This window comes from Liolophura sinensis, chromosome 9 (genome assembly GCF_032854445.1).
Source record: "Liolophura sinensis isolate JHLJ2023 chromosome 9, CUHK_Ljap_v2, whole genome shotgun sequence".
NCBI classification, from domain to species: domain Eukaryota; kingdom Metazoa; phylum Mollusca; class Polyplacophora; order Chitonida; family Chitonidae; genus Liolophura; species Liolophura sinensis.
The window spans coordinates 13,419,053-13,445,860 of NC_088303.1; the positions used below are offsets into that span (position 1 = coordinate 13,419,053).

General features: G+C 39.1%; 2 protein-coding genes across 2 annotated transcripts in view; one reads left to right on the top strand and one right to left on the bottom strand.

Moving 5' to 3' along the window:
• Positions 1-50: 50 nt before the first annotated feature.
• Positions 51-9,333, bottom strand: LOC135475429 (ubiquitin-conjugating enzyme E2 variant 2-like). Its single transcript, XM_064755320.1, has 4 exons — positions 9,214-9,333; positions 2,308-2,450; positions 1,327-1,452; positions 51-578 (listed from the first exon to the last, which is right to left on the bottom strand). Exons 1-4 carry the CDS (start codon positions 9,251-9,253, stop codon positions 438-440), a joined length of 450 nt encoding a protein of 149 aa, XP_064611390.1. The 5' UTR covers positions 9,254-9,333; the 3' UTR covers positions 51-437.
• Positions 9,334-10,827: 1,494 nt separating this feature from the next.
• Positions 10,828-26,808, top strand: part of LOC135475619 (uncharacterized) — a 33,009-nt gene continuing 17,028 nt past the window's right edge. The window contains 15 exon segments of the mRNA XM_064755549.1: positions 10,828-11,244; positions 11,803-11,815; positions 12,321-12,382; positions 13,009-13,118; positions 14,025-14,153; positions 15,121-15,172; positions 15,620-15,705; positions 16,300-16,449; positions 18,221-18,301; positions 18,806-18,901; positions 19,349-19,469; positions 20,496-20,672; positions 22,598-22,769; positions 23,971-24,061; positions 24,910-24,944. Coding sequence (XP_064611619.1) covers positions 10,842-11,244; positions 11,803-11,815; positions 12,321-12,382; positions 13,009-13,118; positions 14,025-14,153; positions 15,121-15,172; positions 15,620-15,705; positions 16,300-16,449; positions 18,221-18,301; positions 18,806-18,901; positions 19,349-19,469; positions 20,496-20,672; positions 22,598-22,769; positions 23,971-24,061; positions 24,910-24,944 — 1,778 coding nt within the window. The 5' untranslated portion in view covers positions 10,828-10,841.

Consider the following 26,808-nt stretch of genomic DNA (forward strand, 5'->3'; position numbering starts at 1 on the left):
TGCCAAGTGAATATCTATGACAGCCTCCCCCCTCCCACCCCCACCCCCCCTTATGAAAGAGAGTATAATTTACTAAATAGGTTATGTGTCATCTGTATCAGGCTGATTTGTGGACTTTCTCAATGTAGGCTTCACATAGTAAGAAACAAAAACAGCTGCGACATCAGATGAATCTCAAGTGTAGCCTTTTGTACACTTCTCACATACAGGTCAAAGGCATCACGAGAAGCTTTCCATTCTTACAATAAAAGACATTTTAAACTTTGTTAATATGTGTGACAAAATCATGGTGAGAAAATGGACTGTTGAAGTATAGAGTCCCCCTGTGCCCCTGTTCTCATGCCCCACACCGGGGCCTTCATGTCACACAGACCACTCCTCTGCCCTCTCCTCTCTACTCGACGCAGCCTCCCACAGAATTTAAATTGCATTTCTCTTCAAAAGGAGCTGGTATCAGGTGGCTGGGGTAGCTTTATATTTTCCTTCAGCGTCATTATTTTCCGGAGTTCTGTCAGAACAGTCTTAATTGAATATTTTCTCTGCCAGCTGTTTAACACAGGCACCTTTCCTCTATCCACCTGTGGAGAAGCAAAAGTATTACAGCAATTTGGAAAATCTTTCTCTTACATGTAGGAAAACAAGTACGCACTTTAATATATTAATCCTTTACCAATTTTTTTTGCTTTTAAAACTCCAAACCCTAAGATGTTTTCCAGACTTTGGACATACATGTACTAGACTATACACATATCATTAATCAGCTCTCAATCATTCATCACAAGTTTTTACTCCCACAAACTGATAAAACACTCATGTCACATTTTAATTTGGTGTTCAGCAAAAGTGTTACAATTTGACACAACAGAAACATTTTACCAGAATCTTGACATATATGTGTTCGTTTAAGTAACGCACTTACTCTACATGCAAATTTGCTCTCAACAACTGCATCCTGATGCAGGCAAGAAAGAATCTTTGGACTTTCAGAAAAAACATGGTGTAAGACAAAATGAAATGTGATTCAAGAGAAAACATTACACAGAGTTTCAGATGAGTAAATTCATTCATTTACTTATACAATGGCGACCAGCATTATCGTGGGAGAAAACCAGACAGAGCATATGTGAAACCCACAACTACCTGCATGTCACTGGCAGGCCTTCCCACAAGTGACCAGAGGCGAAGCTAGCAAGAGTTGGATTTGAACTCACAGCAATCACACTCGTGAGAGGCTTCTGGATCATTGTGCCGCTCTAGCACTCTAACTACTACAAAGGCTCCCTTGATAGACATCCAGAAGAAACTTTGTGCAGTGTTTATACTTACCAGTCCAGTTTCCTTATTGACACAAGACAAATTGATTTTAGTTTTGAATCGTACTAAAGGAGGGTCATCTGGGTATCTTTCGCCACATTCCAAAGTAAGTTCATACACTCTGCCATCAAATATTGTCTACAATCAAAGCAAAGTTATCATTACTTTATTTTCACACAACTTTAGTGTCTCTTTCTCTTTCCACTGATATTTCAGACTGTCAAGTGCAGCCCAATTCAGCACGATCATGTCACTGACATAATGATATTTCTAACAAACTTGACAGTAACATATAAACCCACAATGAACACAATCTCAGACAACACATACGACAAATTAGTAATTTTCCACCAGTTTTCTATGGGTATGGTACATGCAGAAAGACTTTCATTCTGTCCCTGGCTTAAACGTCATTTATTTCTAATGGTGAAAAAAGGGTGTAGATCAGTGGTCATAAAAAAAAAATTAAAAAATCAAAATTATTCACAATATTTTTTTGGTTTTTCCTTATCATTTTTATCATGCTGCGACAAACAATTTACACCATAACCTCTGACCAAAACCTCCTTAAGATGAGACAGTCCATCATAACCATAGCGTTGTATGTGTAGTACATGTACATGAGCGTGGGTATATCAACAGACATAGTAATACAATCTACAAATCTCTGTTTGGTATCAGCTCTACATTAAACCATGAACTATGCTCCACATAGAGGTAGTTACCATAGTAACTAGATACCAGCCACACAAAATTTCCAGCACTACCGGTATATTATAACCTATGAAGTACAAGTCCATGTACATACTCCAGACAACATTAAGCCTAATCACCTACAGTCATGTAAGCCTGTTCATTGAGATACAATATTAAGTGCCATATTGATTTTTGCTCAGAACTGATTTATCATATCTATTAATGTTGGCTTCACAAGGCTGTTAGTTCTACCCTCTGACCTCCCTGTCTGCATTTGAACATCAGAGAGACACTTACCCGGCCTGGTCCTATAATCATGCCATTCCATGAGGTCAGGGTGATGTCATCGTCCTGAGCCAGCCCCCAGCTGATGTTTCCGTCTCCACCGCCCTTCTGACCATCCTCTAATTCCTCCAGCAGTTTGAAGTTACGAGGCACAACTACAAAGGTAGAATCAATAGTGAGTGATACCCTTTGACTCACTCACACACCAGGTTCTAAGCTGACCTTGTGTCACTTACAGCTAGAACCAAGTACAGGTACATGTGTACCAGCTGCAGTTTCATCCAGGAATTTTATTTATTTCATTGTTCTTTTACACCATACACAAGAATATTTCACTTGTACATGTACATCTGCAGCCTACATTACGTTGAGAGGAAAACCACCAGCGCCCAAGGGAAATCCACAACCATTCCCACGAATGGTTTCATCAAGGAGTAGGTGGTTAAAGTTACATTTGTGCTGCCCAATTTGGCGTAGAGTAAATCGGTTTGGTTTTGATTGTTGTTTAATTGTCAAGGATTTTTTCACTAAATAAGCTGGAAGTCAATTTTATTGGTGAAGGCTTCCGGAGTGTCTAGGGAAAAAACACCTTTTGACAAGTTACTGACAAACTTCACCACAATGACGTACAGATATTCGCACCATGTTTGTGGAAGACAAGTCATGTTCAATCAAAGTCAAATCGCAAAAACTGTCGCACAAGTGTTGTCTACCAATTACACGAATTATCACCAAAGTCATACAATGCAGTGAGACCAGGGCATTCTGCACATTCTCTGTACAAAGCATGACTTGGACGTACACCATCCACAAGGAAATGAGACACACTGACTTGAAATCTAGCTAAATCTATCACTATCCTGAAATCCGGAAAGATTCCTAGCAGATTCCAATAGCTTTTCTTTACGAGTCATGATAAGAATCGGATTCCCTGATTCCTGTCAGAAGTAAATCCCTGCATTCAATATCCCTCTCATGTCACTGTGCTTTACAGGTACGTTGAAAACCTGAGCTCAATACTTGCCAAGTCTTTGCTGAGATACCACCCTTAACATTTACCGTAACACTGATTCCAAGAGAAGGCTAGAAGTTTACGATTACACACAAGCATGATTAGATTTATTTATTTATTTGATTGGTGTTTTACACCGTACTCAACAATATTTCACTTATACGACGGCAGCCAGCATTATGGTGGGAGAAAACCGGGCACAGCCCGGGGGAAACCCATGACCATCCGCAGGTTGCTGAGAGACCTTCCCACGTACGGCCGGAGAGGAAGCCAGCATGAGCTGGACTTGAACTCACAGCGACCGCATTGGTGAGAGGCTCCTGGGTCATTACGCTGCGCTAGCGCACTAACGGACTGAGCCACGGAGGCCCCCAAGTATGATTAGAGGTATGATTAGAGGACAGAGGTCTGAGCTACGAGTAGGTAAGTTTTATTCAGCACCTGTTAATGGGTAGAAGCAGGTGAAAAATTGCATACAGCAGGCCAAAATCGATATAACCTGCTAAAACTAAATAAAAAGAAAAAAACAGCCAGCCAACCTTCAATTTGTGTAAAATGTCTCATGTGTTGGTGTAACACATAACGATTTTCAGCAAAATGGCTCTAAGCGTAAAAAGCAATCATGAAAGATTTCAAAAAAAAACCCCAAAAAAACATGAAACAAACTCCGATATTGTTGACCAGCACATTATTGCCTTGACTGTATTACAGTATTTACTGAGAGACATACAACAAGGTATCAGTCACATGTCATCGTACAACAACATTAAGGATCACTATGAAGCTTCTGTCAAATTGAGAGGATATTCTAGGATATATACACAAAAGACTCCAAGGCTATTGTACTCAAAATATGTAGCATAGGTGTCTGTCTGGAGTTCCAGAATTTCCAGACTGCCTGGACGGGGGGGCATTGCCAAATTAATGGTCTCGGAGAGTGAGAACATATCAGAATGGTGATCCTAATAAAAGACTGAATTCTTTTTAAAAACCTGGACAATCTGTAGCAATATAATTGAGTGAGTGAGTGAGTGAGTGAGTGAGTGAGTGAGTTAGTGAGTGCTTGGGGTTTAACGTCGTGCTCAACAATTTTTCAGTCATATGATGATGACCAGCAATATAACTGACCACAGGCAAGTGTAAAATTAACCTCTGGCAGACGAAAAATTAAAGCTAAGAAGATACATGTAGTCTGCCGGCAATGCGAGAGTTAGCCCAAAGCTAGCAAAGACTTCCACTGGGACAATTTCACTAAAAAAAAGGCCTTGGACCCTACCTTATTTTTGCTATCCACCAATTCCCTAAATGCCTGAAATGTAATATGTCAAAGCCAGCACTGGTAAACCATGTTTCAACAGTCATCCAGCCGTTTAACCTTTAGAATCGGACAACTCAATTCAACATCTGCCATGTTTGGAATTTTTTTTTTTCAACTTCTGGCAAGGTGATGGACTGCCAAAATTTTATCCTACCCAAAATTCTCTTTAAGAACTGCATGCCCTGTGTAAACAGAATGTTGGGTAGGATATAAAATTTTGCCAGGTTATATAGGCCAGCTAGATGGAAATGTCCACCACCTATCTGTTAACATTGTGTCTGACAAAAAAAAAGGGCAGGGTGGCAACGTCCACCATATATTTGTTAAAAGAATCTGGCAATTGTAGCCAATGGTATTGGGCGATGCAAGACACAATCTTCTAACATTTCAAGCCATGTGAAAGCGTAGCGGTGACAACCTCTGCCGCAGTGGCCATGTTCAACGAGCACTCAAAATATACATTTAGTAAATTCTAGGTTACGCTTAACATACTCAATTACGATAATAATAAAGCAAAGTGAAAGATCATACCACTGTTTGGAGAATTGACAAGTTTTTTCGTTGTATTTTATTTATTTATTTGATTGGTGTTTTACGCCGTTTTTCTTTGTAACTGTTGCAGTAAAAATGGACATGTGTTCTGGGAAAAATGAAAAATGTATACCCCAAGAAGACCTTTTGCAATGGAAAAGGGGCCTCAGAGACAATTATAAGTTGGTGTTTAATGATTAGAGGGATAAGGCTGTGTTGGCAATCTCAACTTCCACGCATCACATTGCAAAAAAATAAAAAATCATACAAGGCCAAAATCATTGCATTCGGACAAGAAGGCACACGGCACCTCCTGACGCCAAACCTTCGACAGCACATCGATTCACAAGGTCACTGTAAGTGCACTGAGTATGGGGCAAGCCAGTTTGTAGAAATCAGAAAACCCTCGCAACAGTACGATGTAAAACACCAATCAAATAAATAAATAAATACGTTATCTTGAATCCTCAACCTTTTTGTGTAGAAAGTGTATAGTTTGTCATATTTTGAGTTTGATTTTGTCGCAGTATATTTACAAAATATCCCTTCCTTAAAGTTTGGCAACCCCATGTACACAGGCAAATAATTTTGATTAATAAATTTCATGTAATTTACAGTACATGTAAATGCAAGTTACTCTTTCAGATATGAAAACAGGCTGAGGATTCGTGATTTCAGTATAGATTACATTTGTCCAAGTAAATAAAGCTTTTTTGAGCTTTGGATTCTTTTAATTCTCGCAGTCTCTGAGCTTGAGAATCCTAATGGATTCTTGCAAGCAATTTCAAAATTCTAGGCCTGATTAAATATAATTCTACTCCCCGAGCGGATTTACTTCAAAAATGGGTTCGTGGGAATTAATATTCATGCATTTAATGAATTTAATGAACACTGAAAAAAAAGGTGCCGCTAATCCTTATAATCTGGATCAGAGATTAAAAAAATGGGGGATGGATTATCACTATGTAAGATTGCTTACACACCTACCCAGAGCAGTATGCAAAAAGATGTCACTTGTTTTCACACCTTTCATGAATAATTTTCCATCAACAACCAGCATTTCAACCCTAGTCATTAATTCTTGATTAACGTAGTCAGGCAACATGATTAGTCTTGGATTGTTTTTGGTTTTAATCGTCCTCTGTAGCCGGTCACAAACCGCTAGCATTGCCCTAGCTGTCAAATGGCCTTTGTGTTACTGTACACAGTTCACAATTTGTTAGAAGTTCACTTATTGGTTCACAGGAGGTACAGACCCAATGGGATAGCATGTATCAAAGCAACATTCACTGGAAGCCATCCACATGGTTGTATCTACTTTCCTTTCACTTTACCAGCAGGCAAAAAATTGATCAAACTAATGACGAATGAACTTACGCTTTGTTTTACATCCACCAAACCCTATCACCAGAGTTTATATACATATATTTAAAGCCTAATTTTTCCTCCCTGCTGTTAAAATTTAGCTGCCTGCCAGGATTTCTTATCACAACTCCTGCCAGCCCGGCAAAGATTTGGCTGTGTTTGGTGGGTATAAAACCCTTCCGTCTTATTCCCTGAATCCACGCTTTCCTGAGGGTCAAATTGTCTGGAAACTTGAAAGAACTAACATTAGGGTTCTTCGACAACCTATTTTTACAGCCGCATGCAGAACAGCAAACCATTTCGTGGAGAAATTTGATATGTTTGTTGTCACTTGTGTGGCTTATTAACGCTCAACTAAATGGCGAAGCTCTTACAGCTCGTAAAGGTTGGACTTGTATGACGTCATTCAGCAGAGACTACAGAGTGTTGGCAGAAAAAATTCAAAAACCTAGTCTCATTATCTAGTGATTTTAATGCCGTATTACTCAGATCCCTGTACTTTTTTCCAATATGTTTTTACGCTCAATTTAACAATATATATAGAGATAGCTAATTATGAATAAGTAACCAATCTGGACACTTATCCTTTAATATTGTGTCAAAAAAGGGCCAGGCATGGCAGGCATGCAGGATGGCAATGTCCACCATCTATCTGTTAACACTGTGTCTGACAAAAAAGGGGCAGGGTGCAAAACCCTTTAAAGAGACCTGGCTGGCTAGCAATAAATATCTAACCAAAATTGATCTACAAATTTTGGTACTGTATATTAGCAATTACCATGTTTTAGCCTGACTCAGTGAGAAGATGCATTGGGATGTTCTTGACTGGCAATGTTTTGGATATCCTCTAAGAACCTTATGAGGTATCAAATGTTAAACGTGACCAGTTAGTTGTTTGAGCCTAGTCCCAGTGTCAGCCTGTTACATGTAAAACAATAATGTTGTGCTGATTTGTTAACTCTGAATCAGTAAGGGCTCTTTCGTAAATATTCTCAAATCCAAAATTAGCTGTTGTAAGGACAAGATTGCTGCAAATGGCAGACTGATGTCAATGGGACACTGGCCGAAGTCTGAAATGGGACATTCAGTGATGCTGGACATCTCACAGCAGCTCAAAGTCACAGTGGGTAGACCAAATATGTCACAGATGAAATATGTTTTACATTCTGCAACCAAAGATTTGTGACGTGCAAGTTCTATGTCACACTAGCGTCACCTGTTTTGACAGGAAAAGCTGCTGGTACCCCATTCAATGAAGAATCTCCTTTTCAAAATGAACATTTGAAATGTGGGTGAGTGACCAACAAAAGCATTAACCTAGTCTTTACTAATCCTCTAATTTCTTGTAATTCTGGTGGAAAATGATGTAGTCTGAGATATAACACAATAATGCATTATGACTTACTAGAAAAAATGTACAAAATTATTTCTGAAGTTTTGCTAAAGTTGGCACAGAACTGTACGCTTGCACTGATGAACTGCTTCGTTCACCTGTCCTCGAATAACAATATCACATGATCTAAAACTAACAATACGACTAACAAAGGCCCCTTCCAAAAAAGCTTGGTATTTTCCTATCTGCACTTAAAACCCCCTTACCACTTTCTACCTGACGTTTTCTCAATCAGCTGTCCCTAGCCAAGGGGATCAAACTTCTCTTGGCCCAAAATCGGCTTCTGCTCAAATCATCAATTTTAGGAAGAAAACCCCACAAAAATCTGAACTGACACCCACATTTGCCCTCCCAATGCTATACAGAGTATTCTCCACGATGGAGACTTTTAGTCACACTGACATGGCTCATGGCTGTTCTTCACAGATGAAAATAATCTGCTGTGCATGACAAACAAAAAATGCACAGCTTGGAGAATATTCCACTCTGCATCATACTCATGCGTGCTAAGGTTAGAGACGGCAAATGGCTGTTCGACATTTTTGCTAGGTTGAGGATTAGAAATCCTTGATATGATCGTTACTGTAGTTGATTGTGTTTCACTAAAAGTGCAATCCCCTCAGCTAGGGCCTACAGATTGAGAAAATGTCAGGTAGAAAATGCTACGGGGGCATCAGGTGCGGATGGGAAAGTACCCAGAGTTTTGGAAAGGGCCCTCTGCGACACTGTGTCGTTAGCATACAATGTCTAATTCATTAGGCTAATATAAAATAGACATGTAACACGAAAAATGCGAAAGGCTGACTTTGGATAAAAACTACATTGCTCATTTGAAAGAAGTACTTGGTAACACACTGTGGTGCCAGTAACAAAAACCATTTAGGCTAAAGTCTAAACTGAACACGATGTGTATTTGCTATATAGACAAATAAAGGACAATGATAACTGCTAACCTGCCGAGTTCACAACAAGACAGAAGTCTGGTTTTTCTGTACTTTGTGCTTGGCAGTAGGCTTAATCCCTGTCGCTGACTACCATTATCAACCATATATGTTTAATTGACTTGAGTCCTGAGAGCATGCCATGCCGCTTGTCTGTGCCCAAGACACGAGACTATCAACAAATATTTCACCACTTTTGCTTGTCATCGATTTGCTATGTTGTTTCTGTCCTTCTGTTTTTAAGTGAGATAAGTTTCATGGGATTACGGAAATTTTTGGACACAGCTCAAAACTGTGACCACAGTGTGTTATTTCTTGACTCGAAAATCAAGAAGGATCGGAGATAATAATAGCTTACCCGTGCTGCTTTGAGAACTGTTTGCAGCCGCCATATTCATCCTGGTGTTGGTCGCTGAAATCACCCTAATTAACGCTCAAACGAGACATTTAAAAACTGTACATTTTGGTAATGTTGTAATTTGAGTGGTTTAAAAGTAGAAATGTGACAGACCTATCTAATTTTTTTTAAAAATAAATTGCGAATTAGAAATCGTTAACCAAAACACAGCGCCCCCACTGTATACAACATGGCGGCTGTCAACAAGGCGCGATCATGCTGGCGGCCAAGCGTTGGTACTGTCTGGGATTTTTTAGTTTCTAACTTTTGCAACTGTTCCTTTCAACGGATGTAACCTCAAGGGATAGGCGTGTGTTTGCTATAAGATTGATTGAAACAGTTTTCATGGGCTTGAAATGACTTAAAACTGTCATTGACTAGAATGTAACAAGGGAGATCATTCATGATAGTGTCTAAATAGTTTGTCGTGCCTGATCGTGGGATGACAGATGAGAAGTAACCAAAGAGTACCTTCGGTCTAAATGTTTCTTAATTCGTGTACCATTCAGGTCATAGCATTAATGTTTAAATGTACATCTGGTCCATCTAGATGGAATCAGTGTGCTATTTTAAAATGTGGACATTTATCGTGATTGAAAGAGAGGTTTGACGTAAGACCATGCTCACATACCGTCATACGCCATGAGGATACTCATATGTAAGCCACTAAAGTTCTCCTTGCGTTCATACACAGAGAAACTTTTTTTGCCGTTTCTGTTGCAATTCACAGACATATAGGCTGCAGCTGGCACTTTCGTTTGTTTAGTGAATTCTGCTGTTAAGATTTCATGCAGCTCTGTGGCATATGATCAAACGTATGGTCAAACATTATTTAGGGAATGTTTCTATTTGAAATTACTAATTAATGGATGCATGCTTGCTTTTTATGTCTTAATACGCAGTTTAAGTTGTGTCCGATTTACACGTGCCAGCATGCCTTACTTGTGCCAACACGCGATGAAAACATCGTCAGCTCCAGGGCCTCAAAAGTCCAAAACAAGCTATTGTTGGCATTTACAATGCACATATGGCATGCAGATTGTTTTGTTGTCTATCTGGTCATTTATGAGCCATAGTTCTCAAAATATCATCCAATGTTGTCCATTTCACTATAGCTTCTCATGTTCTCTTTCACCTCGTCATCTGTTTGACATTGCCTTGTGCTCTTGGGTGTAAAAGTGGCCATAAACTACATTACTGTTTTCCTCAGGACTAGGTTTCAGCCTGAAAGTTCAGCAGCTGCACTGCAGTAAAGAAACATGAGTATTGTGTCATTTTGTTGCATGTATAGCTTGCAGTGTCATGCTGCGAACTGCTTAAGAATGTTTCTAAGTATTCATGAGTCCCTTGAGAATTTATCCTCAAACTGCTTGCCTAAACCTCCCCAAACCACAAAATCACATGGGCCATGCTGTCTGCACTGAAATCCGTAAGGGTGCTGATTGGCTGACCTACCTTGCCATGAGACAAGCTGAAACAATCGATAGCAAGAACTACCGCATAAGAAAGGTATCCACTTCGTACTGCGCATATATAATGTTCATCTTACTTCTGTTTGTAGGATGATGAAAACCATACATTTATGAATAATGCACACTGCATTGAAAATGCCTGGGAATTTTATACATGCGTTGAGTACAGCTAAAACGAGTGAAAAAGAGCGGCTTATTCTTGAGGAGCTCAGACAAGAGTTGCTTCCCTTGGACACAGTTCCTCCAACAGAATCTGAAGAAGACGTGTTTGAGCAAGAGTTCCTGAAATACGCCAAAGCATCATTTGAAGACAGCAATCCATTCCCAACAAAGAGTCCAGCAACTTTGTTCACGGAAGAGGATGACCTGAATCGTTTCACATGTTATCTGTTTGAGAGACGCTACGGTTGGTCAGAAGTGGGGAAGGACGGCCCCCGCAGAGTGCGCCGCTTGTCATGTGGTAGTGTTCTTCCATCGGACAATGTTCACCACAAGGCCATTATCAATGATATTCTGGGGATTTCCTGAAATGGTAGTATTTGATTCATTCTCTTTTACATTGTTAAAGAACTGTCATACTTTTGGACAAGAGGCATGGTATGTGTTAACAAAACATACATTTACTTGCTTTACCCATCTAAATATTTTTACAAAAATGAGGCAGACACCTAGTCCATCTAGTTGAATTCATTGTGCTGTTTTAATATCCTCACATTTAACACCTCTCAAAAACATGGCGTGGACATCAAACTCACATTTCCATCCCACTTATGGCAATCAAACTCACCTCCTCTGCTCATTTATATGTAATTTTACCTCCTCTGCTCATTTATATGTAATTTCCATCCCACTTATGGCAATCAAACTCACCTCCTCTGCTCATTTATATGTAATTTCCATCCTACTTATGGCAATCAAACTCACCTCCTCTTCTCATTTATATGTAATTTCCATCTCACTCATGGCAGTCAAACTCACTTCCTCTGCTCATTTATATGTAATTTTACCTCCTCTGCTCATTTATATGTAATTTCCATCCCACTTATGGCAATCAAACTCACCCCCTCTGCTCATTTATATGTAATTTTATGGTGGAATCCCCAATACTATCCTCTTAATTTACTATCATCACCTATGAAACTAATTGACTCACTGCGTGGTGGTCACATTGACTTCAGCGGTACCAAGTGTCTCCCCATCTACAGCCTTTTTGAAGTGTCACGTGACCTACTTCAGGGTTTGAAATGCAATTGAACTTTGACATTGAAATGCTTGAGAAAATTATTACGTTTTGATTGTCGTCTGCAAGAACAACTTCAACCTTCTTAACTCGGTCTAAAATGGCATAAAAAAATAACTTTTTTAGGTGTCCGTTTTTTTAAGGAATTTTTAGTGCTGGCAAGTTTGGGTGCTGTGAGCACGGACCTTGTTGAGATTGGCTCCATCCAGTTGGAGTGTGCAGATGTGCAGTGATTTGTTTGAGAGTCGGCGATGTTACGATTAATGTCAGAATTTTAAAATAGTACATTGAGTCCATCTAGATGTGCTAGCAGACACATGTTGTCAGGGCACATAACATGTAGTCTGTGTTTTCAGGTATCGTCACCAGCCTTTGAGTGTGGAATTGCTGAAGGCATACATTTACACACTACGCCAGGGTAAGTAATTGATCATCTAAGGTAAGAGATCATATTGACTCTGACATACATACATATATATGCATGGTACCAGTTTATGTTTTTCAACAGTGTTTATGGCTGAGTGGTAAATTTGCACTGTGGCGCATTGTGAATCTCAGGCAGATATCTTCAGGGTAGGGTTGTACTTCATTATTCATGTTTTAAAATGACCAGTTGCATACTGGGTATTTTTATACAGCTTACTAAAATGCCTGTGTACCAGACCAGTGGGAATCTACTGATTACTGCTTGCCCGTTTGAATTCATGTTTTCCACTTAGATTGTATATGTGTCATTTTCTGAGAACTCCAGTCAGCCAGCCAGATTCACAACCCTTCTTTTTCCAGTTGATAAAGAGAAAAGAGCGCTTAACGGTCACAGAATTGAAGTCAGTGCAAGTCTTGTTGAAATGTTTAAAGTATATATGGAAAAACTTAAAGTAATGTTTAAAGTACACTTGAGCGATGTTATATACATGTATTTTTATCAGTAATGCTTATTTATAGATTTATAGTACAAATCCCTTGAGGTATGATACATTTGCTATTTGACAACTACATGTAGATTTATGTATTGTGATGTGATGACGTCTCATATTATCCCAGCTTCTCAGGTTCCTGTTGTGCGCAACCAAAGCTTTGTTCACATAATGGACTGGGTCAAAAGACAGGCCAAGGATGTCTCTGTCCACCAAGGGGTTTTTGATCTTGTTAAGGTACTTAGATGTTTTGTACATTTGTTTGTACTGTTTCTCTGCTACACACATTTTGTGTGTTATGGTTTGGTTTAAAACTTGGAGATTAAATGTAATACCCATATGGAATGGTTGTCTTTCCAATTTGCGGCGAAAGACTCTTACTCTTTCATAATATGCTCTCCTGTCTTCATACATTTTGTGTTTGGACATATTATGCTGGATTATTTATTCCAGTGGTGTTCAGGAATTATTATTCTCTGGAATTTTGCACCCATATAACAGTGATGAGGTTTGTTGGTTGAAAAAAACGCAAAAGGCTCCAGATCTCTAAGGCTTAGCAAAACCAGTGACAGCTGGATTTTAGTGTGTGACCTCATTAGTTAGGGTCTGAAGGCCTCTAATGTGTTCTCTTGTGTAGAGTATAATTGTGTCTGAAGGATGTTTGGTTTGCTATTCAGCAGAATTTGTCTGTTGTCTGCTGTACAGAATATAATTGTGTCTGGTTTGAAAAATATTTGGCCTGTCCTTCAGCAGAACTGTTTGTTGTGTGTTGTACAGAGTATAATTTTGTGTGGTCTATGAAATATTTGCTTTGTCTTAAGAGGAATTTGTCTTTCAGCAGAATTTGTTTGTTGTACAGAGTATAATTGTGTCTGGTTAGAAAAGTATTTGGCCTGTCCTTCAGCAGAATTTGTCTCTTGTACAGAGTATAGTTTTGTCTGGTTTGAAAAATATTTGGCCTGTCCTTCAGCAGAATTTGTCTGTTGTCTGTTGTACAGAATATAATTGTGTCTGGTTTGGAAAATATTTGGCCTGTTCTTCAACAGAACTGTTTGTTGTTTGTTGTACAGAGTATAATTTTGTGTGGTCTATGAAATATTTGCTTTGTTCTTAAGAGGAATTTGTCTTTTGTTTGTTGTGCAGAGTATAATTGTGTCTGGTCTGACGGATGTTTGGTCTGCCATACGCTCAGCCTGTGCCTCTCGACTCTCTCCAGTGTGTGCTGAACTTGATCCAGATGACCTGCAAGCTCTCTTTAAGGAGCTGACCAAGGTAAGTTCCTTAAATATATTAAAAGCTATCAACATCATCAGAAAAAAAAATACAAAAAGCCTCAGCTGTGATATGCAGTAGATTGTTACCATCGTAGTTTAACATGTGCTGACGTGGGAGGTACAATCAGCAATCAGTTGGATTAGGACAATTTTGTGGAAACAGGCTATGTTGCCATTTTTGAAATTAACATATCAAGCAGAATGTTAGAGATACATGCAGCTTTGTACATATAAGAAGGCAAAAGGCATACTATTAATAGGCAACGTTAGACCTTATCTTGTATGTGTTTTACCTTCCATACATGTATCTTATGGGAAAACACAGCAGTACATGTTCATGTAGTACTAAGATCTTATGTTCGACACGCTTCAGTGTCTCGGTCTGTTTTTAACCGCACACATTTAGCTGATTCACAGACATTTTCTACAGCACAGTAACCTATGCTAAAAATTCCCATTCTGAACCCAGGGTGTCATTGTGATGAACTTTGATTATTATCTGCCATTCATGGCCATGGCTGTATCTCCCATTGCAAACACATGTTTTGTCTGTCGTTTTCTTATTTGCACTCTCAGTCTCTTAATGCTTGAATGTTCAGAAAATAGATTGTGGGCACCCATTACAACAGACTGTGAGAAAACTGACCAATCACATGGATTTACTGTTGAACCAATCATTTGAATAGCTCTCCATGTCAGAGTGTTAAATGTCTTGGATAGTACAGCCGAACAACAGACTGTGATAAAGTCGGGAATAGTACAGGCTAAAGTGAGCTAACCATATTGATACTAATACTTTCTCCAGGATATCCCAGTGTTTGGGTTGAAAAATTCCCCAAAATGTCGAAATGGACAGAATGTTTAGTGTTGCTTGTTCCAGTACTGCGCAAATAAGATGTAAGAGCTTGTATGTTTTGGAGAAATCCTCGTATAATGGTTTAGCAACGTTTGTGCATCTGTCTCAGATTTGTCAGGATGATGGCAGTTCTTGGCAGTCTGTGGAAGGAGCTGTGATGGGTGAGTGGGAACGTAATGTGTACATGTCACAAATCTAAAAGACACTCAGAACACAAACCATTGCCACAACTGTTTGTGCAAATTTCCACAATAGGAACAAAGGGCCAGTACTCTGCATCTCTGTTTATCAGTAGTAAACAGTGGTTCAAAGCATTTCTGGATCTGAATTACACCGTGGTACAGTGGATTGATCATTAGCCCAAGTCTGTGAACAAAATTAATAAAGTTGTGCAGTAATAAACTGGAATTAAGGAAGAATTTAAAGGCCACATTTAATTACATTTTTAGTAGAAAAAATTTTGGAATTTACCTTTCAAATGTATTATATTTATTGGCATGTTCTTAATTATTATGAAACTAATATAATTACTGCAGTGTCAAATCCTAGTTTAGGTACAAAACCCTCTTCCAATTCTGATTGTTTCTCTGATGTGTAACTGTTTTTAGGGTTGAATGCTGTGATCAAAGGGTTCCCCTGGAGGGAACTCAATGAGGATGGTGATCAAACACCTGGTCAACCTGGAAGGGCCCAGGTAGGTAAACTACCTCCCTCTGATGACCCCGCTGGAACACATTCAGGCTCACTGTTTGACTTTCTTATTTATGAGTCTTGTCGCAATAATTTAGCTCAATAGTGTTTATAATGTGACATAAGAGATTTTTCTTATCAATGAACTCACAGACTCAGATCCAGCTCTTAGTGGTTTTAAGGTGGCTTCAAAGTCTGGAGCTTGATAGGAACTTACAGAGAAGAACATTGGTGTGAGGGGGAATTATTGAGCATTTATTACTAACAAAATAAATATACCTTTTTTGTTTATTGTTGTGTAAATTATCTGAGCAACTTAGTTGATGTTAAGCTCGTTTTCTCAGGAAAAGAAGTGAGCGCTTTTTATAAATAACATTTCAACCATTTATGAAACATTGATGTTAGTATATCAGTATTATTTATGTCAAAGCAAAGCAGCTTTTCCCAAGCCTAGTGAGAGAATAAAAGTTACTAAAACATTCTGCACTTTTTTATTGTAAACCCATGGAAAAGAAGAGTAAGTCCAGGTGTAATTTGATCACACCTCAGTCCCACACACAGTTTACTTCATGTTTAATACTGAAATGTCTGTTGTCAGGTGTGTGATAAAGGAGTGGCTGAGTTGTTGAGATCTGTATCAGGCCAGGTGAAGGATGTGATCTATCCTTTATTGTCCCACCCCCAGCTGACAATTAGAGAACAAGCCACCAAGACGTTAGCATCTTATCTCTCCAGAAACCACTTCAAGGTACTGGCATTCCATTTTTATGTGCACCTGTATTGTAATAAACAGCATCTTTGCAACATTCGGTGAATATGGTGAAGTAGATTAAAGATATACAATTTGTAGTTGTTGTAATGTGGTAATTGAAGTTAGGGCTTGAAGGAAATCCATTTGTGGTATTAAAATATACTACCACGACTTGTAAATAAATCCACCCTAAGGCCCTGGAGCATCTCACCAGTGGGGTCGCTGCGAGTTCAATCCCAGCTCATGCTCGCTTCCTGTCGGGCCGTAGGTGTGAAGGTCTAGCAGCAACCTGCAGATGGTTGTGTGTTTCCTCCGGGCTCTGTCCGGTTTCCTCGCACCATAATGCTGGCCGCATATAAGTGAAATATTCTTGAGTACGGCGTAAAACACAAATCAAATAAATAAATAAATAAATCAACCTTAAGGGAATCCTGTAAAGAACAGACAGTTACAGACAGGGTACAGTTTTAAGACTCAGTGAGTGAACAATCTCTTGAAGCTATTGTTTATTGTGGCATTTAGCCCAGTCATCTGGTCCGTTCTGTCATGAAACAGACTTGGAATTATGCCCAAACCAGCGGGGATGTTCAGACCTCGAATTACCACAACAGCGAAATCATCAGTGCACAAAATTTGATTTCCATCCATTCAGCTTGTCATGCGAGATAGCTTCAGCTAAAATTGCATATGACCTCTTTAAATTAGTAAAATGGTGGTCTACTGTTCAAATATTGTGACAGAAACCATGACGAATGCAAAACCTTGACTCTGCAGCGGAGCAAGTGTGCGGCTCACCTTGTTCAGCTGCAATTCCTAGTGCAGTGTTTGTGTTTATGAACAGTTTAAATGACTTCTCACGATCTACAGCATTTTTTAAGAAATAAATTACTTCAAAGTTTATCAGGCCAAGACTGTAGCAGTAACACTTTAGGAGCATTTAAATGCATGTGTTAGACAATTTTTGTGCCATTAAAGCAAACCATTCCAGCTAAATATTTACCTCTCAAAGTCTGAAACCATTCATCCAAATGAGGAGATAGGTCTCCTATGGCTAGTGTCTTGGCCTTGACACTGTCAGACAGCCAACTGGACCCAGATCAATGAGGTTGCGGATCAAATCCAGCTCTGACTGGTTCGGTTGCAGGTGTGTGTCAGAGATGTGTCAAGGAAAAAGGACAGTGGCTTTCTCCATCCATAAAGCTCTGTTGTTTCGTATGTTAAAGATGGGCCTCCGAGGCCTAGTGCTTAGCATGCTAGCGCAGCACAATAAACCAAGAGCCACTCACTAGTGCAATTGTTTGTGAGTTCAAGCCCAGCTCATGCTGGCTTCCTTGGTCGTACCTGGGTAGGCCTGCGAACAACCTGCGGACAATCATGGGTTTCACCTGGGCCATGCCCAGTGACCTCCCAGGATAATGCTGGCTGCCGTCATGTAGATGTGAAATATTCTTGAATGCAGCCCCAATCGAGTAAATGATATAAAGTAAGAAATACATCAACAAGGCATTTAACACCATTAAAAAAAATGGACAATAATTAAATTAAATGACTAATATTACTGTAATAGATGGTTTTAAACTTACGTATTCTTGTAGCCTCCCACTGAAGTTGAGGTAAGCAGGAATGTGGGTTTTAGAAAATCTGTATCTGTACAGGTACATGTAAATGAATGAAATTCCAAATATGGTACACAAGCCCTTTGTGAAGAAATAAATCCACATAATGATCCAACATATATGATACGATCATCTGTCTTGATTGGTTGTAGGAATCTCTAGTCTGCTTTGAACAAGTGATTGAAAGGCTTTGTCAGGGAACAAGACCATTCCTGAAGAACACAAAACAAGTGGTAGGTAACCAATGGTTGGTAAGACGTTAAGTCAGTAAATGATTTATTGGCATGAAATCTTCGAAATGTTATTTAAGGTAGGTGTTCTGGAATGTGTAACCAACAGATCATAATGGAGTGATTTTCCCTGTGCAATCTAAGCATGCTGAGAAGGACTGACCATTGTTCTCTAGTAATACGTGGGTGCTGTGTTACCAGTTAACCTTAGGGGGTCGTCTCAAAGGCAGGAATTAATAGTAGACTACATAGCCTAGAGCTGTTACAAATACATGTGTATTGTTCCTAAAATACCTTGGCTTGTGGGGTTGCGTGTATACTAAACTTAAGCCTCAGTAAAAGTTATCAGTGAAAAGCTATCTTCAGTCAAATGTGATATGTAGTAGTCAAGTCCTTCAGACTGAAGTGCTGGGTGTTTACCAAGCTAGGCCACATGTCATTCTTGTTAGATTTTTCTTTCTACGGAGTAAACTTTTTTGATAAGGTTACGGATTTCTTTTTTCTCAGTCTTCGGTTCACCTTGCTGCCTTGAATCCAGACTACAGATTCCTGGATGCCTATGCTGCGGAGGGGCTCCTCAGTGTCTGCGTGCTTCTAGTCAAGGTAACCCTTTACCTTCGGTCTGGTAATAGACAAATTATCATGTGAATGTATTTCAGATTTGATACAATCACACAAGAAGTACATGTAGAGTTTATATTTCTTGGTTGATATATATTTGGCTTGTAAGTTGTAAATCAAAGAAAACATGCATGTAGTGACAGTATAGAATTTACCACTTTCTTTTTCAGAGCTTAGGAAATATCTTTCCTTTGACATGTCAAAAAGTGGAAAGAGATTCTGCATGCAAGTTTTCTTTTAAGATTAATATTGGCAAATGAATGTTAAAGGATGAGCTTGTAGCCTGTCTTGTCCTAAAGCTCCTAAGCTATCTCACAAAGAGATGTTAGTTTTTGTCATAATTTTGCAACTCTGAAATCATGGTGAATTGTTCCCATAACATGACAAATGATTACTTTCGAAATGTACAAGCCTGATGACTGATTACAGAGAATACCTGTGGGTTACCTGTTGCCCCAGTGGCCTCGCTATCTTTCCACGTTCCTCTTGTACCTAATGCACCCAGCCTCCACTGTCAGACAAACCACCAGCTCAGTCTTCAAGTACCTGGGTAAGTCTGCACCCATGTGCCCTGTTTCTGGCATATGTATTGGGCAAGCTCATCACCTCTGAATAAATGATAATCTTCTGGGGCCATTCCGACCGGCCCGGATAGCACAGTTGGTAGAGCGTCCGCTTCGGGACCGGTAGATCCAGGATCAATCCTTGATCGAGTCACACCTAAGACTTTAAAAGAGGAAGTTGTAACTTCCTCGCTTGGCGTTCAGCATGAAGGAGTGCAACGACTGGTTGACCGGTATCAGTATAATGGCTCGGGCGGGGCGGCTTGCTTGCCTTCGGTAAGTCGTCTCAGTGAGGCAGCACTAAATAAAAGAGCGGTGGAAATCCGTCCTTCAACAAGGAGGCACATTACACGTACATGCACCCTAATGATTCCTTCGTCGTCATATGACTGAAAAATTGTTGAGAACGACGTTAAACCCCAAGCACTCACTCACTCACTCTGGGGCCATTCCAACAAGCACACCTACCCTTGTCTACCATTTTACCACCGCACTAGCTTTTCCAAATCTAATAGTATGTGAACAGAATCTTCAAATTATTTGGACTGCTCAGTTAGTATGTAGCCTTGGAAATCTTGAGTAGATTGGAAATGAAAAGTGCTGTATTTAACCTCAAATTTTATCCATGACATAGAGTGTCCGCTTTAGGGGCAGTAGATTCAGGGTCAATCCTGGGTCGAGTCACACCTAAGACCTTAAAAGAGGAAGTTGTAACTTCCTCGCTTGGCGTTCAGCATAAAGAGGATAGTGCAACGACTGGTTGACCTGTATCAGTATAATGGCTTGTGCGGGGCGGCTTACTTGCCTTCGGTAAGGCATCTCAGTGAAGCAGCACTAGATGAAAGAGCGGTGAAAATCCGTGCTGTAACAAGGAGGCACATTACATGCACTATAAAGATTCCTTCGTCGCCATATGACTGAAAAATTGTTAAGTATGACGTTAAACCCCAAGCACTCACTCACTCATACATAACAAAGTTTCTTATTCCTTGATAATTGTGCTTTTGTTGTAGTATCAACTGGCAGCACAAATCCAGTGTTTGTGAAACTAGTATTGTCAGAGTTGATCAAGGATTGGATGCCTAATGTCCAGAGACTGAGTCAATCAGATGAGGGAGGGCCAAAAACTCCAGGTGACAGCATGTCAGCTAACAGATCATCTGTGGTGCAAGTAAACACATCTGAACCTGGTATGATCATTATGTAGTTAAAATCTTGATGGTGAAGATAACACCAGTATGAAGTATGTGTCAGTCGAACCTGTCTTACGTGGCCAGTGAAGGGAGACGAAATTAGTGGCTGCTTTAAAAGGCTGGGTAAAAGTTGGTCTAATGCATAACTTATGTTTCTGAATATATTCTTTTGGTATTAATTTCAGATATGATCAATGTTTATGCCTACATAGATTCAGTAGCTCTATAACAAGAGTATACTAATATTATATCTAAAAAAGATATAAGCAGTGTGGGTTATAAGCCTAAAGACCGAATGGTGTTCAAACAGAGTGTAAATAAACAAGCCCTCACAGCCTAAGTATTAAACAGTGCAGGTGTGAGTGAAGCACTTTTGCCCCCAATATTTTCATGGCATAGAAAGTCTTGTGCCAGTAGAGCAAACATGGATAATGGATATTCCAATGAAGTTTTGAACTTTGAATCCCGATTGCCATTACCTGGGAAGCAACAACAGCATAATGATCAGGGAAGCTGCCATTACTGCCATTGATCAGTAAACCACAAACTTCACTGGTCAGGACAAGGTGGCAGGTTACAACATTGCAAATTTTAAAAAAAGCCGTATAAAAGCTGCCGAAGTTTGTGGCTGCCATTTTGAAATTTCGAATGTCCAACCTTCATTACTTTTCTTAGCCACATAGGGCAGGTTGATATTGAACTTTGTTACAATATGTAGTGGATGTTGGCTGCATTGGACAGGTGTCCGCATATTACACGTCGTTTAACACGGAAAATCGTTCTTTTGCGGCGAAGAGTGGCCACTTAGGACAGTTAGACTTTAAATAGAGGTGCCCGCAAGTACAACTTTGTAGTTCGATTTCTTTTTTGAGAACTTTTTCATCCTTGCTAGTAAATGCATTTAAAATTTTGGATTCTAGGATGGCCTTTGCTGATCATATTGTGACCAGCGACATCACAGGGTTTTGCTCCTTAACACACCTAGCTGGACAGCTAGATTTCATCATTCCAGATGTGTATACGCATAGTGAAGCAAAAAATGCAGATGTGACGTCATTGATACCGTCAATGAAAATTGGGTTTCAACAGACCGCCATAAAAAGTGTTTTGAAAGCATTTTCTCAGTTGGAAAAATTCACAGCGGTTGGGCAAATATCTTAATAAAATGTAAAACACAGTTTTGGGGGGAACTTACTTTTGATGCACTGTTTATTTCATTTTGGTGTTGTCTTTGCCTTTAACAAACTGGACATGCAGGTGCATGCAACTAGTGTAATTTACTGGCGGTGAATCTGTGAGTGGTGGCCGTGAGCCTGTTGAATGATAGTGAACTGGTTGTAATCCACCATAGGAACCGGAGTCAACAGCTTGAAAGAGTGCTAGTGTTGAGCTACACATTGTGGCGTGGCAGTGTATTGTATTTAGACTTTACCACCTTTACCTTATAACTGTTGTACAAGACAAAGTAAAGTTGTCTTGGGGTGTTGATGCACAGGTAAATGTTATACCAAGAGTTCTCAAGGGTGGTTATTTTGTTAACTATAAAACCTTCAGAATTATGAGAGGAAAGTCAAATTGGATGTAGATTGAAACAGTGAAGTATATTCATATACAGATATGTCATTAAACTTTCTTATGTTCTTTAACTAAATGCAAGGTTAAGAACAGTCCTGTTTATTCTGTTGCTCAAAACCATTTCAAACATTTGTACAGTGTGTCTTCAGGAAATGTGACTGAAATTATGACTACTAATCTGGTGTGCATGCAGGAATAAGCTCATCAGTAACTTACCAGAAGCCTGTGGTTTACATCGGTCACTCTGGTTTCCTCCAGTGCCATCAGTTCATGTAAGTGAAATATTAGTGTGACAGTAACCAACATTAAAACAAGCCATGACATTACAACTGGTCATATTATTTCAGCTTCACTATCCTCAACCTGGGAATGGCGAGAAGGTCGACTGTTTGCTTATGAGCTGATTGTGAAGTTCTTGATCAAGAATCACTGGCTGTACACATTTGGCCCTGCAGGTCAGGCGCAGTCTGCTGACAAAACAACCAGCTGTGTGGCCCAGGGCAAAGATTCACCCTCACGGTTTGGGCAAACTACCTGTTGTTTTATTCTTATCTATAATAATTTGTGTTTAATACCATATATTGTGATATTTCATTAATGTGACAGTGATAGGTTATATTTCTTGAGAAGACAGTGCAGACATTGCAGGATCCACTGCTCAATCAGCACCTGTTACATGTGCCTGTCAAACCTACTGACATAAAGACCTGGATCAAGCCATACAAAGCCTTTAAAATGGTAGTTGTTGTTGCCTTTGCTTGACACTCAGCACTCAGAGGTTAGAGCAAGGAAACAGGTTGACCCATTCTCAGTATAATGTCACTGGGTGGTGTGTCATGTCTGATGTCTTCAACATGATACTTCAGTTTGGCAGCATGGACTCACCATGCCTTCCACAAGAAGACGCAATATATGTTCACACACCTAATGACTACTCATTGTCATATGTCTGGAAAATTGATAAGTGTGACAAGACCCCAGCATACATACACACATGCTGACATAGAGATGCAGCCAAGCTGGGTGGAACACGTTTTAAACAGAATTTGTACCAGTTGAAACTAGAGGCAGTCTAGTTAAGAGAAAACAAATATTAAGTAAAACAATCCTGTCTGTGGAGAAATATGTGTGCATAAATGTACCAAAATTTGATACTAAAGTAGATTACTGATGGTAAATGGTTACAGTGTCAAACACTTCTCCTGGCATTGAAATCCTGGTAGAAATGAACTTGATCTCATAGAAAACCAGTGATCTCCATATACCTGCCAAACCTCCTGATGTAAATACACAGACACAATATTTAGAGCACAGAATGTGGGCTACTGATTTTAGGATTAGTCTAGGGTAGTCTAATCTGGCGATAGCAATTGCTCAGTAAACCAATCCTCAGTATGGCAAAGTATGTCATTGTACTAGAGTTTGTACAAAATGTAGGTGTAATGAAATAAATAAATGATGAGTATTGAGTGTGATGACAAACAGTTCTCTTGGCCATGAAAAAAACCTTTTCATCATTGTGACATCTCTAAACATCTCAGTAGATTAAAATCGTTTATGCAAGTCAAAATTTATACCTAGTTCTTTCTAGTAACTTTGACTACAATTGCAACTTTGTACAATAAATCAAAGCCAACACCTTTGCTAAAAAAATCACCGAACATTTTTTCAGTAGCTGCAATGACAACTGACAGTTGCTACATGTTTTCTTTCCCCAAAGGAACCAGATGACTCGCAGAATCTCAGAAGCAACTGTTTTGTCACAAGTTTGTGAACAAGATCAAAACTCCAACGACAAAACCCCAGACAAGGTGTGCTGAGATGAAAAGGGCTCGTCTGGGCTGTTCCCCCTGAACCTTTGACAAACAGATAAATGGAGGGGTCTCTAAATATTAGTTTTATTACAAACATATAAATGTAAAAGGGTTGGATTTCCTTTCCTCATTTGTCATTTGTTTGATAAGAACATCCTCTTTGACACCAGTGAATTTTGTTGAATTCATGATATGGTAAAAATTGAAGTAGTGATACTGTAACTTTGAAATTGTGATACTGTAATTAATTGAAGTCGTAATACATTGAAATTATGCGATATGATAAAACATTAAAGCTAAAATACATGGAAGTGGTATGATATAGTAATATATCAAAGTGAGAAGCCTCCGTGGCCTAGTGGTTAGCATGCTAGACTCAGGAGTCTCTCACCATGTTCAAGGCCACTTGTCATAAATGAGAAGGTCTGCCAGCAACCTGCAGATGGTCATGGGTTTCCCCACCTGGCCCTGCTCGATTTTCTCTCACTATAATGCTAGCCTCTGTTATAAAAATGAAATATTCTTGAGTACGGCATTAAAAAAAGTAGTCAAATAAATAAATATATCAAGGTGGCAATACACTGTTCATTTAAATTACCTGTAAGTGATATGGGGAATACATTGAAGTGGTAATACTTTGAAGTCATGTGGTATGGTTGTACATCAAAAGCATATGATATGGTTATAGCTTGGTAATATATCAAAGTGGCAATACATTTAATACATCACAGTGGTAATACCGTGAAACCATGTTACTGTATATTGGTAATACATTGAAATCATTTGATCTGGTGGCACATGTACGTTAAGAGGATAAATGACCCTGGGGATATGTTTATTTTCAGAATTGTGGATCATGTAGTCAGGATAGCAAGTCTAGGTGAGTTGAAATAGTAGCCTTTCTCTTCTTTGGTAAGTTTTGTTGAAAGTTTTTCTTTAGGTGCAGTGTAAGACAATGTGGTCACACAAGTCATGTCTGTAGTGTAGTACAAGAGCATAAACACTTCAAATCAATTAAAAAGTGACATGCATGTATTTGACGTCACAGTAAATATCCATTTCATTTTCTTCAGGTACATTTAAATTTTCCGCTTAAGATCTTAACAAATATTCAGTTTCTTCAAATAAAAATAACATTACCCTTGCCAGGTGCCTTACAATTCTCCTGGCAAGATTCTGTTAAAATTTGAAATGCAGACGGCGTGCCTTCCAACAGGATGAAATATGTCGCATGTGGGAGAATATACAAGTACATGCTTAACTTGCCAAAGGCCTGTGGTTTAATTTGATTTCTTCCACCCATGATGTGCTGGCTGCCATCAGAGGAGTGACAAATTCTTAAGTAAAAAAAAAAAAAGTGATATCCTAGTGCTATCTCACGGCATGATTTCTACCCTTCTTGTGTAGATAAGTCTATTCTGTGTTCAGACATAAATTGATCATCGTCCTTAATGTGGGCATGGATTAGCTTGGCTTTGATTAACTTTGGCTTAATACTGAAAGTGTTCATCTTTGCTTACGATGTTTTGTTGTCATCATTGGTACTAGGTCATACAGATTAAAAAGGTAATCAATGCTGGTAATTGTGCTGTTGTATTGTGGAGTAATGGGAGATCATTTATTTTGTTGCCCAAACATTTGCAGGCTTGTAATGCTTTTGTTGCCTCTCAGTGTGATGATGTGATTCTTGCATGCAAGTTTGGATTTTGTCCAACACTGCTATTTTGTCCACCACACAGGGCCTTGTATAGTCTATATTTTGAGCTTATATCATGTTATTCAGCGAGACGCAAGTCACTGGCACCATATCTGATTCACTCTGTGCATGCAGCTTTGATTTGGCCAATTCCATACTTTTGTTATGTATAGGTTACTTCCTTTGGTGGATGGTTTCATAGCAATTACCCAATGCTGTTAGCACTTGGAAGTATCAGTGTGATGGCATTTTGTCAGGCACAATGATTAACTGTGACTAATCCACCTGTGTAATTTCTTGTAAGGGTATTACTTTTGAATCGTTGCAGTTTGCTTCTGTGCATTGAGAAACTGATAAAGTGAACGGCAATACTTTCCACAGCTCATATGCTTTAATGCTGAAATGAAAGGTAGATGTATTACGAAAATAAGGAATTCCATGGTTGATCAAATTCCATCACACCAAATGCTTACAGCATTGGATAATTGCCCTGTTACCTTCTGTCAAAATACCTGTGCATTACGAAAATATGGAATTGTTGACGTGACATTATATCGTAATCATCAAGCTGGGATATGATTTTTTTGTGGGTGTTGTTAAACTTTCTTTTTCTGATCAGTGCATCATTGTCCTTTAAAGCTGGAAATTTCAGTTCTGGACACACTCACATCATGGTTTTAATTTCTGTCTCACACTTTCGTATGTCCTGTCATTTTTCACTATTTGACTATTATTTCAAATCCTTCATTATTTCTCACATAAGCATACAATTTTAGAAAGAATTTTTGAAGACAAGAAGGAATTTGTAGAGACAGCTTTAGCCTTTTCATATGGATATCTAAAGTATGTGTGTAGACTCTATGTTTTGGATAAGTACAATCTGACACTTTGGGAAAAGGTGACAGAGCATGGTGTTCTGCTTCTTGAGAAACCATATTTCTGGTAAACTCTTCATGGCCACATCGAAATAAATGATTTTTGAGCTGGAGTGGTGATTAATATGTTGACATTAAATTATACCAATAAACTAAGTAAATTTATACCAGCT